The following is a 17,320-nucleotide window of genomic DNA, read 5'->3' as shown; positions in this document are numbered from 1 at the left end:
GCTGGATATTATATAATTAGCAGGCTATAACACATATAGCTAAGGCCACTGCAGCAGGGATCAAAATGATGAACACAAGGACATTTCAGTGTTCAGGAACATTTTAAGACAGTTTCAGGTCCTTTCAGAATACAAAATAAATGAAGTAAAACAAAATCTAAAGCATTAAATGGGTTCACAAATGAATTGGTTCGGCGATACTCATACATACAAGGACATGATAAACTTAGCTGTACGGATTAAAAAGGATTCTATTATGACACCTGAATAAGTCTCTGGCATAACCTGAAGAGACTTAACACAAGAAAACACTGAAGAAGCTGGAAGCTCTTCATTACAGACATTTAGATACAAGCAGTGAAAACGTTTCTAGTCCCTTTAGATTATATACAGCTAAGGTATATTTTACCAACCAGTGAAAACATTGTGGATTGCAATTAATAAAGAGTTGAAAGAATTTATGTGGGAGAGAAGAGTGCAAGAGTCAAGTGGGAGAAGTTGTTTCTCTCCGTAGAACAAGGTGGTTCAAGACTACCAGATATGAAGGGATACTTCAGAATTAGAAAGTTCCAATTCAAAGGAAAAAGGCACAATGATGAAACTGGGTGAGGGAATACAAGCAACATGGAGAGAGGATTTTGGATGCAGGCCCTTAAAGGAGAACAACCACGACCACCATACAGAATATAATGTGCATAAAGTAATTGGAAGTACTGCACAAACTGACAAAATGAACCCAAAAAGGGTAAATAAACTAAGAACAAATAATTCCAACAAATAATTCCAACAAATGACCGGGTACACTCCAACTTTATTCACCACAAGATGATCCAGTGACTAAGCGCTTTCGCCATTCATTTGGCTTCTTCCGAGTCATTGGATAACATACAATCAGTTATATAGCTCAATCAATCAAATCCTAAACCAATCATAAAAATGCAAGTTAAAATGTCATCAAATGCAAAAAAATATAAAAATACAAGTGCATGACAGTTTCTAAAAACCACTGAGAAAATTGTGCTAAACAGTTCCTAATAGCTATAATAAACCTCTTTGTCCCATAAACAGTGTAAAATGAGAAAATTCAACAAAACCATGAAAATAAAAACAGTTTCCAATAAACGTGTTGTACATGAAAAGCCAGATGTAAACAACAAAAATCATCAAGGAACAACCAATGTAGAAAAAAATCATCATAAAACAGTTAATATAAAAAGCATGTAAACCCAACCCCAGCAGACAATAAGGGACATAAAAAAGCCCCTAAACAACATTAGATCTCGGTTTTAAGACAGAAGTAAATTAAATACCTTCATTTAATCCTGGTGGGTGCATGGCATTTAGCCTAAGCTGCCACCTGAATTCCATAACTTCAACCAAAAGCCTGTCATCACCACCCCCTAACATTAGGTGCAACTCAATCAAATTTCTTAAAATTGGAGCAAACAATACTGTGGCCATATAGTGCATTGTGTACATAGTTCCTTTTGAAGCTCACCAATTCTATCTTTGAGCCTACGTACTGTTTTGCCCACATGGCAGAACAGCTGCCACATGTAGTCACATATACCAACAATGTGGTATTGCAGCTACATCTACCTGGGCATTAAAGAACATAGTCGTATCCATGTATTGCCACATACGGCCCATTGTTAATATAACGACAGTATCTGCATGCTCCACATTTAAACATCAACAAATTGTGCCATCTAAAGTTAGCATCTTCCAGTATATTTTTTGAGGGGTTTTATAAAAAGGCCAAGAAGGGGAGGCTGGACATTTTTTTTTTTGGAGAAAATTAGCAGAGGAACCAAGGTAATGGGAGCAAACAACTAACTATGAAGGGAAAAGTAACAGTGTAGGATTAGGCTAAGCAGAAGTTTGGATTGCAGGCTACAGACTGCCTTCACAATCGGACTCATAATAAGAGTATAGGCAGGCGGGACGAGATAGGAGAGTGTTAAGTGATAAGACCACCTCTGTTGAGTTTTCAGTTCAGTCTTGAACAGAAGTTTCTGTTCTGTTAAAAGGAGATATTACTAGGGTATATAAACTACTGCATAAAAGTCAATAAAAAAATGTTAGAAAAATTGGAGAGAGAACGGAAAGGAAATAAACAAAGGAACAGTGGGAAGACACCTGTTGGAAGGTTTAGAATGTTTGTATTGAAGTATTTGCCTAGAAATGGTTATACCCCAAGCAGACTTCACAGATTTTTTTTTTCCCCAGGCTGTTAGCAACTGCTGGAAGCATAACGGGAAACAGAGGGGTAGTTGAGAACATGCATTATGGGAATGTAACGAGTTGGCAGATTTTTTAAATTCCCTATACTACTTTTATGACAAACGTTGGGGGGAGCAAATGACTGTACCCAAGGAAATGATTCTTTTGAGCAAGTGTTTAGGATCTGAATTTCCTACACGTAGCAAGACATTGCCAAGTTTAATGCTACTGGATGGCGGCAAAGTAATTACTAGAAACCTACTGTAACAGCAGTACTGAATATTGTAAAGGAGCGAAAATAATTGAAGGTGGGATGTTCTGAAAAAAAAAAAAAGGAAGGAGAAAATTACAGAAAAAATGGAATTTGCGGGGAAAAAACACATGTTAACATTCTGGAGGAGCAGTAAAATTTAAGGGAAGGCAAGATTTAAGCAATTTATATAATACTGGACTGAATTATAGTTGTTAAAAAAATAAAAACATAATGCAGGCAGATAATGAAAAATGTATGTTTTTACTAGTTTCTTTTCTACAGCTGTACTGATAAAAATGGGAGTATTTAATAATAACATGTTAACATAGGTGTTTAAAAAGTAATAATTCCAGGATATAAACAAAAACAGGAAAGAAGGAACAAAACATTTTTTGAACTCTGGTGTAGTTAAATGGGCAGCTGAGGAAGTTCTTGAAAACAAATCAGTTTTGTACCATTCAAGTTTAGTAGTGTCTTTCATCTTTAAACATTCTTAAAGTTAAAAAAAATAATAATTAGCACTATGGGACTGTCCTAAGAAGAAAGAGGTGTCTCCAGGTTCTATAATCCTATTCCAAGTTACAGGTCACAGCAAACAGAAAGAGCTTAAAGAAATAAACTATATTTAAGACTGTTTCTGAATAACTTTCAATCTTTCAGCATGTTCTGGCAAGCTGCTGAGAGAGTACTAGTATGTGGCCACACTTACAGACCTTCCACCTTTCCTTTACACTTTCCCACCATAACCTTTAGGGAAGCGACTTCATCCTGATAAATAGGACCCCTGGATCTGGCACCCAGCTAAAAACAGGAAACAAGAGCTTATAAACTGAGACAAATTCTTGCACTACAATTTGTAATGAGGAAGGCAGGAGTGTGAACACATCTGTGAAACCCTGCAAGTCAAAACAATTTATATTTTCATATTTATGTTTATATTTTATAACGGAGACTGACGCACTAAAGGGTTATGCCAAAAAACTGGCTTTAAAAATTGGGTTCAATTTACACACAGAATATATACATCAGTTAGAGAAGAAATCTAGCCCCCTGCCAGCAAAAATAAATACCTACAAGAGAAAAGACTCCCCTGAAGATAAGGATGCACATTTTTAATGACTAAAGAGATTGCGGTTGTTTTCTAGGATATCTACCATGATCAACTGATGTTGTTTTCAATTATCACTACCATGATCACAAACTGAAAGAAACAAATGCCAGAGTGATGCGACAGCAGCAAACTGAAATGCATTACTCACCCCGAGCTCTAAAAAAGTGATAGTCATTAACATATCCCTTTTCCCCCAAATGCTAAAATGTCAACATTGGCACAAAACTATACTAGTATTAACATGTACTTTTGAGACATGCAGTAAGTGAAACCCTATCACTTTGATGGCAACAATACCCAATTTCAGTTTGCTGTTGTCATTTAGTGCTACATCATCATACCGTCAACTGCTACAATGGCAAAAGTAATGCATTTGTTTGCCACTGTATTTCATACACCACTGCCAATCAACCTCATCATTATAACTCATTCAAGCCTATAGCACTTTTTTGTATACTTCCACTTAATACCCTTAACTCCTGATGGCATCCAGACCATTTCTAAGTGACTCACCAGCTAACAGGCAGTATTAGAGAAGGCAATGAATAATTAACAACATGACATTAAGACTATTGATCTAGGATGTTCTGTAGTAGAGAAATAAATCACTGTTTGCACTTATTATTCATATTACATAAATATTTTTGCACCCGAGAGACCTACATGCTACTGAGAGGTACAATGTGAAATGCCATGGTAGGAAACGGGAATTTTCCTATCACACCATACTGGAGATACTGCTAGTGGCTTGCTATTAACTATGAAAATAAGCAGTATTCTTATGTAATTAATACTTCAAAACCCAAGTCACTTACAATCGATTGCATGGCTTCAAGTGAAATCTTAGACTTTGTTGAAGAAAGCCTTCATTGATAGCTGCAATGCAAGATGCATATCTTGAGATGTTCAGTCTTAATAATATTGCTAATTATATAATTAAACATGTTTTCATATTTCTGGGAGTATCTCAATAAACTTGCACTAGAAGGAAATGTCTTGCTGTTAAGCAAGAGGATAGCTGGTTAACAAAAATGTTCTATCAATATAGGTCTAGGATGCCAAGCTTCCAATATATGAAAATTTGCAAAGGTTTAGCAAAAAATATAATTCTGGTTTTGTGTGCATTATATTACTGTATTTGTGGAAAGACGGTGTATGCACAGATGTATCACTGTAAAGATACTTTTTACTGAGAAAACTGCCATTTGTTATTTAGCTTTACTGTCCACAAATTACATTAGATTTGTTATCTTATGCTTTTTAAGTTGATTTTTCAGAAGATGTTCTGGAATGCAAGAATGTGTGTAAGCAGCTACAGCTTTAACTCCTGCTGTTAATGAGATAATTGCAGCAATAACTTATTTCAGTTTGTTGCTGTCAGTCAGCACCATGATGTCCAACCTACAGGGGATATAAAAAGTTTACACACCTGTTAAAATGCCAGGTTTTTGTGAAAATGAGACCACAATAAATCATTTCAAAACTTTTCCCACCTTTAATGTGACCTATAACCTGTACAATTCAATTGAAAAATGAACAAATCTGTTAGGGGGAAAAAACATAAATAAACTAATCACATAAGTGTGCGCACCTTTAAACTAATACTTTGTTGAAGGACCTTTTGATTTAAATTACAGCATTCAGTCTTCTTGGGTACACACCTGCCACCACTTAAGACACTCTCATTCACCTCAAAGTTCAGCTGTCCTAGTAGGATTTTCCTGACATTTACTCAGTTGCCTGCTATAGCAAAAGCCATGGTTCGCAGAGAGCTTACAAAGCATCAAGGGGATCTCATTGTTGAAAGGTATCAGTCAGAAGGGTACAAACAAATTTCCACAGCATTGGATGTACCATGGAACACAGTGAAGACAGTCATCAAAAAGTGGAGAAAATATGGGACAACAGTGATGTTGCAAAGAACTGGACATCCCTCCAAAACTGATGAAAAGACAAGCCGAAAAATGGTCAGGGAAGCTGCCAAGAGACCTACAAGCAACACTGAAGGAGCTGCAAGAATTTCTGGCAAGTACTGGTTGTGTACTACATAGGACAACAATCTCCCGTATTCTCCATATGTCTGGGCTATGGGGTAGGGCTGCAAGACGGAAGCCTTTTCTTACACAGAAAAAACATCCAGGCATGGCTAAAATTTGCAAAACAATACATAAGGTCTCCCAAAAGCACGTGGGAAAATGTGTTATGCTCTGATGAGACCAAGGTCGAGCTTTTGGCCATAATTCCAAAAGGTACATTTGGCGCAAAACAACATTTCACATCACCAAAGAACACTATCCCCACGGTGAAGCATGGTGGTGGCAGTATCATGCTTTGGGGTTGCTTTTTTCAGCTGGAACTGGGGCTTTAGTCAATGTGGAGGGAATTGTGAACAGTTCTAAATACCAGTTACATTTGGCCCAAAACCTTCAGACATCTGCTAGGATGCTGAAGATGAAGAGGAATGTCACCTTTCAACATGACAATGACCCCAAGCATATATCCAAATCAACAAAAGAATGGTAAATTAAATTTTGGAATGGCCCAGCCAGAGCCCAGATCCAAATCCAATAGAAAATCTGTGGGGTGACCCGAAGAGGGCTGTACACAACAGATGCCCTCGCTATCTGACAGATTTGGAACACTTTTGCAAGGAAGAGTTGGCAAATATTGCCAAGTGCAGATGTGCCATGCCAAAAGACTCCTACCCAAGGAGACTGAATGCTGTAATTAATCAAAAGGTGCTTCAACAAAGTATTAGTTTAAGGGTGTGCACATTTATGCAACCAGCTTATTGTATGTTTTTTATTTTTTCCGCCAGCAGGATTTGTTTGTTCTTCAACTGAATTGTACAGGCTATAGGTCACAGTAAGGTGGGAAAAGGTTTGAAATGATTTATTGTGGTCTCATTTTTTTATATCACAAAAACCTGGCATTTTAACAGGGGTGTGTAAACTTTTGATATCCACTGTAAATGCTGTAAAGGCAAAAGCAATGTATTTTTTTTTTTACTATCATAATTCATAGCTACACACTACCATTCCAATCACGTATAGAAAAGAAGAATGTTTCCCTTGTACAATACAAAGGCCGACTAGCCTTGTCCTGTTGGAAAGTGAGAGGGAGGGATTAAACAGGGTACTGCCTTACTCAATTACTCATTTTCCAGTTATCAAGTTTATTATAATATCAGTGTTAACTAGTATAAAGAAGATAATTACAGACTAAATTAAAACCTTACCTTAATACAGTGGAAGCATCACCAGTTTAACTTAAAGCACTGCACTCATTTTAATACTCCAGACTTATAAAAAAATGGGTCAATGCAACTGAATGGATTTTGGTCTTCAAAAAATGCTGCTGAATTATTCACAAATATGTATACGTTTTGTTCTTATTAGATTCTGGATCATGTTTGCTACACTCACTCTCAGTGAGACTCAGTAAGTGCACAGTCTGTTAGCAACTTTACTAGCCGCCATCCAGTCACACATTCTTAATGAAATTTGAGAGAAACATGACAGCTTTCAATATACCACTTGTGGGTGTAGTCGGTTACCTCCAACACAGATTACTTAATGGACATGGCATGGATATAAAAAACAAAAGAAGAACTCGCAGCAGAAATGAAATGCTCCCTTTAGGCACGATTCTTTGCGATTCCAGTGTGCAGTACTGAAATACACAGACTGAGCACCAATACAAAGAATTAAGTACATTTCTTCAATTCAACATCTCTGAATTCCAATTAGATATTTGAACTAACAAGCATGTACAAAACAGCAAAACAAACATTTTCATGTTTTGTTTTCTCACCATTTCCTTGACTCTTTACAACAGATGCCATTGCCACCAGAAGTGTAATAAAGCCAGTGATGCAAGAAAAAGGTGTTGATCTATTAGTACCCTAAAAGAAAAAAGTAAAATTAGGCATCAAACAATTGGAGCAAGTTGACTCTGTCTTAAAGTGACACATTAAACAATGGCATGGGTAAAATTTATTCTGCCTCACATCGCAGTTTCTCAATGGATGAATGAGAAAGATGAACATTTTACAATGTGCTCTGAAAGTTAAATAAACTATGTCAAAGCTACGTGGTCTGTACATTGATCTTGAAATTGTCCATTTGTAGAAATTAAGCATTGATATATCAAGGGTAACAAATGGACCAACAGAAAAAGAAGGGTTTGTAGGAATATGCACCCAGCTAATACAAATTATATGACTATGAGCAAGTAAAGGGAATGTGCAAAAAAAAAAAAAAAAAAAAAATTGATATAGGGTAAGAAATGAAAAAAAAAAAAAAAAACCGCATAGTTTTAAATTCATTTTTCAAAGCATGTAAGAATGCAACTATACATGCACACAGAACAAATGCCATACATAAGAGCTCCAAAACCAAGAACCATGTTACAAGTTTTGGTCAGAGCTTCAGAGGAGTAGCAGATTTAAATCTGAAAGCAATTGGGGGGGGGGGGTCATGTGTACTCTGACAAGCTCGAAAAAAATGCAAAATAAACTGAAATGTCAAGAAGGAAAACTAGTTTAATCCTGTACTGTCCAAAAAGAAAAAGAGATCTGTTTTCACTTTCAAACTGAGACAGAACTTTGCATCTACCACAGCCCAAGATCCCTTTGCCATGTCCTCCATACCACAGGAAAGACTTCCTGCTACAAATACTTCTGAGGAGATGGTTCCAAAAAGGTTATTCAGATACTAGGGATATCACCTGCACCTCTTTTGAAAATGTTTAGTCAGTGCCTCCTGTGATCAATGTATTCTCAATATTCACGGAGTAGCTCCTGTAAAGAGCATATACGGAAACACAGGACAAAAGCAATCAGACCCAGAAACACAACTAGCCTGACTGGTATTGGGAAGGAGAAGCCTGAAACTCTAGCAGTCAGTTCAGATCTGTCTTCTGAATACATTTATTTAACCATAGAGCACTCTAAAGAATCATAGGCACACTTTACAGTAGATTACTTTGTTTCAAACCACTTGAGTAGACATGTGTCAGGAATTGGTTCAATGATGGAGCTACAACTCTTTTGAAATTTCTGATTTCTAGCATGGCTACTTCACAAACCAAACTGCTTTAAGTGACATTTGTGTATTAATGCTTGTTAAATGATGACAGCAAATGAGCAGCAGTCTATCTCTTGCACTTAAATAAAGCACTGCTCTGAACAAGTGGAAACATAGTTGGATTTGATGATACTATTGACTGCGATCCACACAATGAGCTTTCAACTTTATTACACCTTGGGAATTAGGACCAGATTATTTTCGGGTAACCAAGCTTATACATGTTATGACCATCAGAAAATGAAACATTCATAAAAAAGAATGTACCCATCACAAATGGGTTAAGGAAGGAAAAAAAACATTCCTATATAGATCCTTGGCATAAAACAATTAAATTAAAAACACATATTTAGCTGCTCTGGATGTAAAAATATAGCAAGGACAGTTAGCAATCTCTGTGCAATGTTTAAACGCAATACTTTTCTTTAATACAGGACTGGAGGAGGTTCCACACGTTTGTTTTACACATACAGTTTTAAATAAACACAAGTCAATGGACAATTTCAACACTTCAAACATAGTTGGTTTGCATCCTAAATTGTTTAAACAACAAAAGTCAAGTTTATAAGTACTCTCTGCATGCAACTGCCATTCATTAACCTGTAATGTGAAATGCTGCAGATATTTTAAAAGAACTGAGTTCTAAATAAGCCGATATCTCACTGTGAACTGTTCGCATGTTATTTAAACTTTAATAAAGGAATCTTCATGAAGCTGGAAATGTATACACTGTAAATTATTGCAATTGGGAAACAGCAAATTAGTTGTTATATTGCAGGTTGTATTTTTTATGGTGACTTTTGTAAGTAACAGTTTTTTTTTTTTTTTTTTAAGAAGTTGGTTAATTACAATAATTATACCATCACGCAAGCTCCTTACACTTCTTCTTCCATCAGGCAGAGTTTATGTTTTTTTTTTTTTTTGGTTTCATCTGTGTACACCACCATTTCTGTTTTGTTTAATTTGTGCGCTTAATAGCAGCTTCCTAAAATACTGGTGCTTAGGGTTGTGCTGCTTTCCTGCTTGTGCTACAGTCCTGGGAAGCATAGGGTCTCAGGTACATGAAAATGATGTAGTTCTATATGATTAAGGCATCCTACAACAACTAACATGCAAAAAAACAAGCGGTTATCATGCCACTATTTTGCAAGACATACAGACAAGCATGATTCCTTAGAGGACGATGCTGAACAAATGTATTTTATTACATTTAGATTTACCAGACTGACAGATGAATATTAGAAATCAGCGAGTGTCAGAGAAGCAAGCCTAGGAGCAACATGGCCTTCAATGCTTCTTTAACTCCTTTAATGCCATATAGGGGAGTGTTAAAATGTATACATTTTTTTATTGGGATGATTTCTATATGGAATCAATTAGTCTGCAACTTGTGTAGCTTTAGACAAGATGTTTGCATATGTCAGTGACAGCTAGTATTGGGAAATGTTAAACAATCAATATGACTGCAGTTGCACAGATATTGGTCAACTCGCAACAACATGTGTACACAGTCCTCTATGCATTGGAATGATATATACGGGCTAAAATAAATACAAATCTTTAAAAGGTTAAATCTGGTCAGGTCACTGCTATGACTATATACAGTTTCATCTGTGCAGCAAGCAGGTATATATTCATTTTGCATCTTACTGGTATTTTGGAGTGAACCTAATTTCATCTTTCTTTTAGTGGAATGAAGTAAAAAAAAAAGATTCTAAAGCCAGAAATGGGACTATCTTCCACAAATCTCTTACTTTAATTTCAAAATAAATACAGTACGTTAACCCAGTGATGCAGTTTGTAAGCTCAAACAAACAGATGTTAAAGTACTGAACATACCCGTTACGTACTGCCAGCAATATTTTATGACATTAGCCACCTTGACACTATGCTAGGATCCCAATTAAACCCACAAGTAGCAGCAGTTTGCATGTACTTATTTCAAGGTGAGCTACATTTCACATATACTTTTGCTATGGTAATACATGAAATAATTTCACATATACTTTTGCTATGGTAATACATAGCAGAAATAAATGCAACCAGTATGTTCTGACAATAATTCAGGCTGCAGTATCTAATCAAGTCTTCATAAATCACCTTTTCTCATATCCTGTGATGCAGGCATATATCAAACTGTACAAAAATTAGGTCATCCAAGCTAAAGTTGTATCTCCCAGGGATTAAAGTATTTTTAATGCTACAAAATCTTTTTAAAGCATATGGTCCGATATCTCCCCAGTTACCATACTAACCTGTTGCTTGGAATATCTGACCTGTTTTGGACTGGTTTGGCCTACACTTCTGCAAGGAAAGTAAATTTCTATTTTCAATAAGAAGCCACATCAAATAAATGACTCAGCCGAGGTCTTTGTCTGCAGCAGTAAACAAAATCTTTAGGATCGCTTGCAATAAAGTGCACACTGGCTGTCTACTCTTTCAGATTACCCTTGACAGTTTATGCCTGACATATCACAAAGACCTCCTGTACTACATTTAATACAATAATTTAAAACCTCAGAAGATTGTACGATGTTTTACGACCATTAGTTTGGCAACTAAATTCTGCAGAGCGGGAATGTTGGAGAGGGGAGTTTAATTTTTATCTAGATCCGAAAAGCTCACAGAAAACAGCAGAGCAATTCCTTTCTTAGCCCACACATCTGGCAATAATGATGGGCTAGAATTTACCATGGAGAAAGGAGAGCCCCAGTGGTCAATTATATCTAGTTGATTAGGACCACTTAAGCCATGCTTTAAGTTTGGTTTTAAAATTTCTAAAGCTTACACTTAATATACTTTAAATACATACAAGTTATTTGTGATTAATTACACAAAAGCCATTCTGGCCCATTAATCTAGATGGGGACAAGATGTTGCACACACTCTAATGGCCTAGTTTGCCGACTTGCTCACATAGCCACCACTTAAAAGTCTACTCTTGGATTTATTTATTTTTTTATCATCATCTGTTATGGCTAACTGCAATGTACAATCAGCAGAACACTCCTCTAAAAGCCTACTTACATGCAAAGGGCGATAATCTGACACACAGAAGCCCTAGAGAAGTAGGCAAGCTTTTGGAGTCAGTTCTGTCTTATAACTCCCTATATAAAGTTTTTATGAGTTCATTCGTATGCTGTCTTTTGAATTAAGAGTTTCCACAAGTTTATTCATACGCTGTGGTTTGAATTTCTAAAAGTTGTACATAAATATGGGGTCATTATTACACCTATGCCATTTATACCCTGTAAAAGCAACAGCTCATGGTTTCTCAAGAATGTTTTTCCTTTTTCCCCTGGCTTGTGCTGCAATGTTGGCTATTTGGTCCTCTCGTTGGTTCTCATATGAAGTCCTACATCACAATACCAGATATGAAGAATTTGGTTATGGAACTCTCCCAATACAGACATACATTTGCATTAACAATTTTAACCAGGCCAATGGTTTAAATGGATTTCATTGTATTGACTGTCTGTGGTCAAGACGAGCCACATGCAACGGTGCTATTGCTGCAGTATTTGTAGAGGTTAAAAATCAAATCAGGACCAGTTGTGGAGTCCACAAACGATCAAATGGCAGCATTATGCACATCATGGGAGAAGGGAAAACAGATTTGTGATGATTTGAAGATTTGTGATCAATGATTTTAAATACCAGCAAGCCCCATACAAGTGGGTGACCCAGTACTAATCGTGCATTTGTTTTGTATTAATCATGTAAAAGTAAAAAGTTACTTTAGTATTCAAAGGGGGTGCAGACTTGATGCATCAATGTCTCCATACAGTTTACATACTAGCCTCAGGCCAATAAAAGCAGATAAAAAGGGAACAGACATTCACAAATACATTTTTTTAAACGCTCTTTCTAATGATGGATGTGATGAAGATTACCAAAACAGCTTTCAAAGTGTACATCAACAATAGTCTTTTCCAGCTTTTTAAATGTTTTTAATGATAGTCTTAATTCTTCAATTTGGCCAACAAAGCAAACATCATTAACTGTTTAGACTATACCATGATTTCTGTTAAGTGGGTTGTGCCCCTAGGCAGCAGCACTTGCTCACCTATGGTTGGCTGAGCAGACCCACCATTTGTATACATATTAATTAGGTGGTGGACTAGGCACCAAATCCAGACTGTGGCTGATTTAGGCCAAGCAGCACTCTCTTCACTGAACACTCCCCTCCCCTTGAGTAATCCTGAATATATAAAAGAAAAGCTCACGATTTATATGAATCATACAAGAAGTGCTCATCCACTACAATGAATAAAAGATCTGGTTAACTATGAGACTGTGACATGTTTTATTATTTGACTACTATTTTCAGCATCTGGCACAGGACCCCCGCCCTAGTGATTACAGGATACTTAAATTCTTGTTGTTACTCCTTGGGGTCCTTTTCAGAACTATCCAGGTGGTTTTGTGCCCAGTTAGGCAGGATAAACACAGACCGGGCGTTAAGAGGGCAGTGGGTTTTACTACAGACATAGGAAGGCATGAGATGCCTTACAAAAAATATTTTCAGACATTGAAAGGATTAAAGGATGTTTCTTTCTTTTGCCACCAGCAGAGATTTTCTCAAACAATTTTCGGTAGGGCAGTGGTTCAGTGTAGATCAAACAGTAAAAAATATATGTTGCACTAATTTAGAATGCAGGCAACCTCATTACCACAACGAGTAGAGGCATCTTAAGAGAGCATTAAAATCTAGGGTGGTGGAAATCTAATGATTGCAAAATACATCTAACCCCAATTTGCTTCAACTGCCTTTCTTTAGAGTTACAGCTCCAGGTTGACCACCAGAACTGGAAATGTGGATCATGGATTATTCATATATTAACATTATAATGTTGATTGTGTCAATGATGCAACTTCAACAAGAGAAAGGAACTTTATCAAGTCACAGAAGATGTTTGGAATGGGTAGTTTGAGATAGCCACAAAGCCCCACACAATATTTTTTTGCAGGGGGGTCGGCTGATCAATTTGTTGATATAAGGCAAGGGGGGGTGCTAATTAAGGCAAAAATGGTCACTGGCCCAAACAGTGGCAAGGGTAGTTCAAAGGCTGAAATGACATGGAACCACACCCATTCAAGCAGGAGAAAGGGTTAAGAATAGAATTAACACCTGCATGCCTAAGTTAGTGACAGGAGTAGGGGACAGGTATAAAGCCGATCCCAGTATAAAAGCCAGACAGCAAGAACTGCACTTTCAAAATGAGGTTCATGTGTCAATAAAGGGATAATACAATTTTTTATACAACCCGATGCAGATCTAGGGGAACATGTACTTAGCAGAAGGGGAGAAAAGCCTCTTCAATGAAGGAAGCCAGGATTGGTAAAGGTGGCCCATGGTAAATTCAGGAGTGGGAACACAGCTACTGTCATGTTTCTCACAGAGCTGGTAGCCCCAGAGGAGAGATCTTGAGACTCTTCTTGCTGGATCACCCTTTACAGAGTGCAAGGCAGCCTTATATGAAGATTATTTGATAACATTGACAATGGTTTTGATATAAAAGAAGGCCAAATATTGACAATGCTGCAGCTCAAGTACTCCCAGAAGATTATTGTGCATATATCCTTGATCAGCTGGCATTAACTGCAAACACGCATGTGGCAAACCCACTTTACTCCTTTCCGGCGTTACTTTTAATATAAAATAAAATACTTCTATAATAACGGGGTATGATTTCACTGTCTTCAACATAAGTTACAAGGTCAATTGAGAACGGAGATATGATATAATGATAAAAATGCATATTAAAGGGAGACTCAAGAAAACAGGAAGATAGCTTTGTTAACAAGTGTGGGTAGTTATGGATTAGAACTGTTCCCATTCTCAGACAATACAAACTGTGAAAACATAGCAGAAGCCAGGCTAATTTGTTTGGGATGGCAGACTTTGGATCAAGCAGGAGGAGGGACAGGGTAAGAAACAGACAGATTAGTCAGGATCAGTCAAATTTGTGGGGTAGGAAGAAACAACCCACTGAGCAGTAGAGAAAAGGCTAGCCAGGTTGAGAGCAAGTCTTTTCATCAACAGACTCCAACAGCAGCATTTTCCACACTGGCCCACTACCTAGTAAAGTAGGGGGATTTCAGTAAGCAAGTGGTTTCTATCACTAGGGCAGCATGTGGCCAGAGCAAGGGACAGGGAAGAAGCCTGACCTGCAATGAAAATCACATGTCATTCCTGTTTTTCCCCAATTTTTTTTTTTTTTTTGTTTTTTTTAATTGCTACCTTGACCAGTGGGGACAAGTATGAAGACTTAGACTGTCAGTCATGCAATGGTAGAAGGCAGGATTGGTACAGGAGACCAAAGTGGTGGGAAGGGCCACAACTTACTGACAGTCCTCCTACAAAAGGCAACAAACATTTTAATGTTCAAGAATGCCAGAATCAGCAGTGCTGCAGCTCTATAGTGTTAATAAAATGATCATGTCTTGTGGATCTCCCTCATCAATTGGCATATAGCTGGCACACAAACACTTTGCTGCAGCCATTTTACTTGACATTCATTTACTAGAAAGGTCCGATTGGGTAATTTTTTTCCATTTTCAGCTGTGCCCATAAGAACAAAAAATACATATGCGAAAACTAAAATTACACTACAAATTATATAACACATAGATTAATAGTAATATTACTACACATCTGATATACAGCAATATACATATACCATAAGTAAATTGAGATAAATACAATACCATGAAGAACTGAAACATAATGACATGTTATAAGTGTGTGAGTTTATTACACAGTCAAAGCAAATTTCAAGAGTGTTGACATCTTGCTTATGCAATAATGCCTGGGAAAGGAAATGTGTGTGATGAACAATGTAAGATACAAGGTCTGGTGACAACTATAACATATTACAATGCTGAAAATTTGTTAAAAGAAAAAGCTGCGAGAGAGGAGTTTGGATAGTCTAAAACACAATACATTTCGAAATATAAACAAAAACAATAACCGTATAAACATTCAGAAATACGACATTCAGTATATCAACAATGTTTCCCAAAGAGCCATAAAATAAAAAAAAACAGGAGAGCTAATTTCCAAAACGGGTCTATTATTTACGGACAGCCAGGATAAGACCGGAGAGCTCATTTCCAAAATAGGTCTATAACTTACGGATAGCCAGGAAATGAACAATAACGTATACAGCTTGCCTGCATTGCTTCATTGGAAAGACAACATGGCTTAAAAAGAACTTGCTGACATAAATGTTAAGTCTGTAACTGTAGGGAAAGCCATTCACTTTACTTGTTAAATATAATTCACTGTTACCTAACAAAGAACAGAAAACCGTGACAAAATACTTGTTATACAGTTACAGACGTCTTGCTCATTACAAAATACATAGTAATACACATCCTGTTTTCTTATTAACCTTCTAGCAGAACACTATCAATATGTAAATGAGTCCTTGACTTGGGGATATTGTCCCAAATTACATTCGATCTGATAAAAAAAGGTTGAGAGCTGATATATAAACAACTTAAGATGACAGCGGATAAGCTATGCCTGAAATATAGGCATTTTAAAATCACTGCAGTCTATATAGTTCCACTTTAATTCTCTGTTTTAATGGTTTGTACTAATTCTATGCAACTCACTTAGGTTATTGCTCAAAAATAACTATTAACAATAACAACGTACAAAGTAAACAAATACAAACATCAACTACAATAACTCAGTACTAAAACATGTAAAAATATATTATAATAAGAAAAGTAACAAGCACAACATACCTGCAAAAAGTGTCACTTTAAATAGTTTAAATCCATTCCGCCCAAGAGAAAAAAAATAGAAAAGAAAGGTAATTTCATGACGTCGACATATTTCCTGCAATATTACTTAATTTCCTGTTTTCTGCACTCTGACCTTTAACTGTTTGGTGTCCTGTAGACTTTAATGTTAGTTAGGACCGAATAGAAAACCTTCTGTGATTCAGAAAGGAAAATATAACGTGTACTTTATTTTTTTAACTGACACTTTAATTTTTGTTCCGGTGTCACACCCACTGGTTGTGGCGTGCTCGTTGCTAGGAGTGACGGAGGAGTTGTTTCTATACTGCTCAGTTTTGAGGGCTGACTGAAAGTTTGTAGTACTTGCCATGGTGAGTGTGTTTTAACACTTATTTTTGTTGCAATAAGAAACTGGATTAACAAAGTGTTGTCTTGGTTTATTTAATGTTTACGCAGAAGTGTTTAAGTGGATGGAATCTTTAACATTTGATAGTTCCATTGAGCATCACCTGTGGGAAATGCTTCGTGGAACTGTCATGGAGAAACATATATTTTCCCGTTGTTAAAGTTTTATTAGTTTATTAAGATTAGTTCTGTTCTTATTAGCTGTCCCCGAGTTTGACTCAAATTTTAGCTCAGCCCCTCTTATTCACTCCTAAAACTGGTGACTTTTGGAGAAAAGGTGGTGAGTTGTGTTTTTATTTATTCATTTATTAACATTTGACCTTTTATACTTAATAAATAACAATTAGTGTTATATACCTCTTTACTTCCAAGAATGTATATTAATTTACATTCTTGTATTCCGTCAATGTCTCAAGTTAATAGTACTGAATATTTTAAAAGTGTCCCTGATTCTGATGAAATGTGTCCCTTATTCATTAAGTGTTA

At 36.5% G+C, this 17,320-nt stretch overlaps 1 protein-coding gene across 1 annotated transcript in view; it reads right to left on the bottom strand.

The window, feature by feature from the left end:
• The window catches only part of BLZF1 (basic leucine zipper nuclear factor 1), a 385,310-nt gene extending 368,754 nt beyond the window's left edge, over positions 1 to 16,556 (bottom strand). Inside the window, exons 1-2 of the mRNA XM_044072350.1 lie at positions 16,433 to 16,556; positions 7,401 to 7,491 (exon numbers count right to left, since the gene is read on the bottom strand). Coding sequence (XP_043928285.1) covers positions 7,401 to 7,431 — 31 coding nt within the window. The 5' untranslated portion in view covers positions 7,432 to 7,491; positions 16,433 to 16,556. The remainder of the gene's footprint in view (positions 1 to 7,400; positions 7,492 to 16,432) is intronic.
• Positions 16,557 to 17,320: the final 764 nt, after the last annotated feature.

This window comes from Protopterus annectens, chromosome 5.part0 (genome assembly GCF_019279795.1).
Source record: "Protopterus annectens isolate FY-2018-M chromosome 5.part0, PAN1.0, whole genome shotgun sequence".
Classification (NCBI taxonomy): Eukaryota; Metazoa; Chordata; order Ceratodontiformes; family Protopteridae; genus Protopterus; species Protopterus annectens.
The sequence above is the reverse complement of the archived record's forward strand: the minus strand, read 5'-3'. Positions and strand labels throughout refer to the sequence as shown.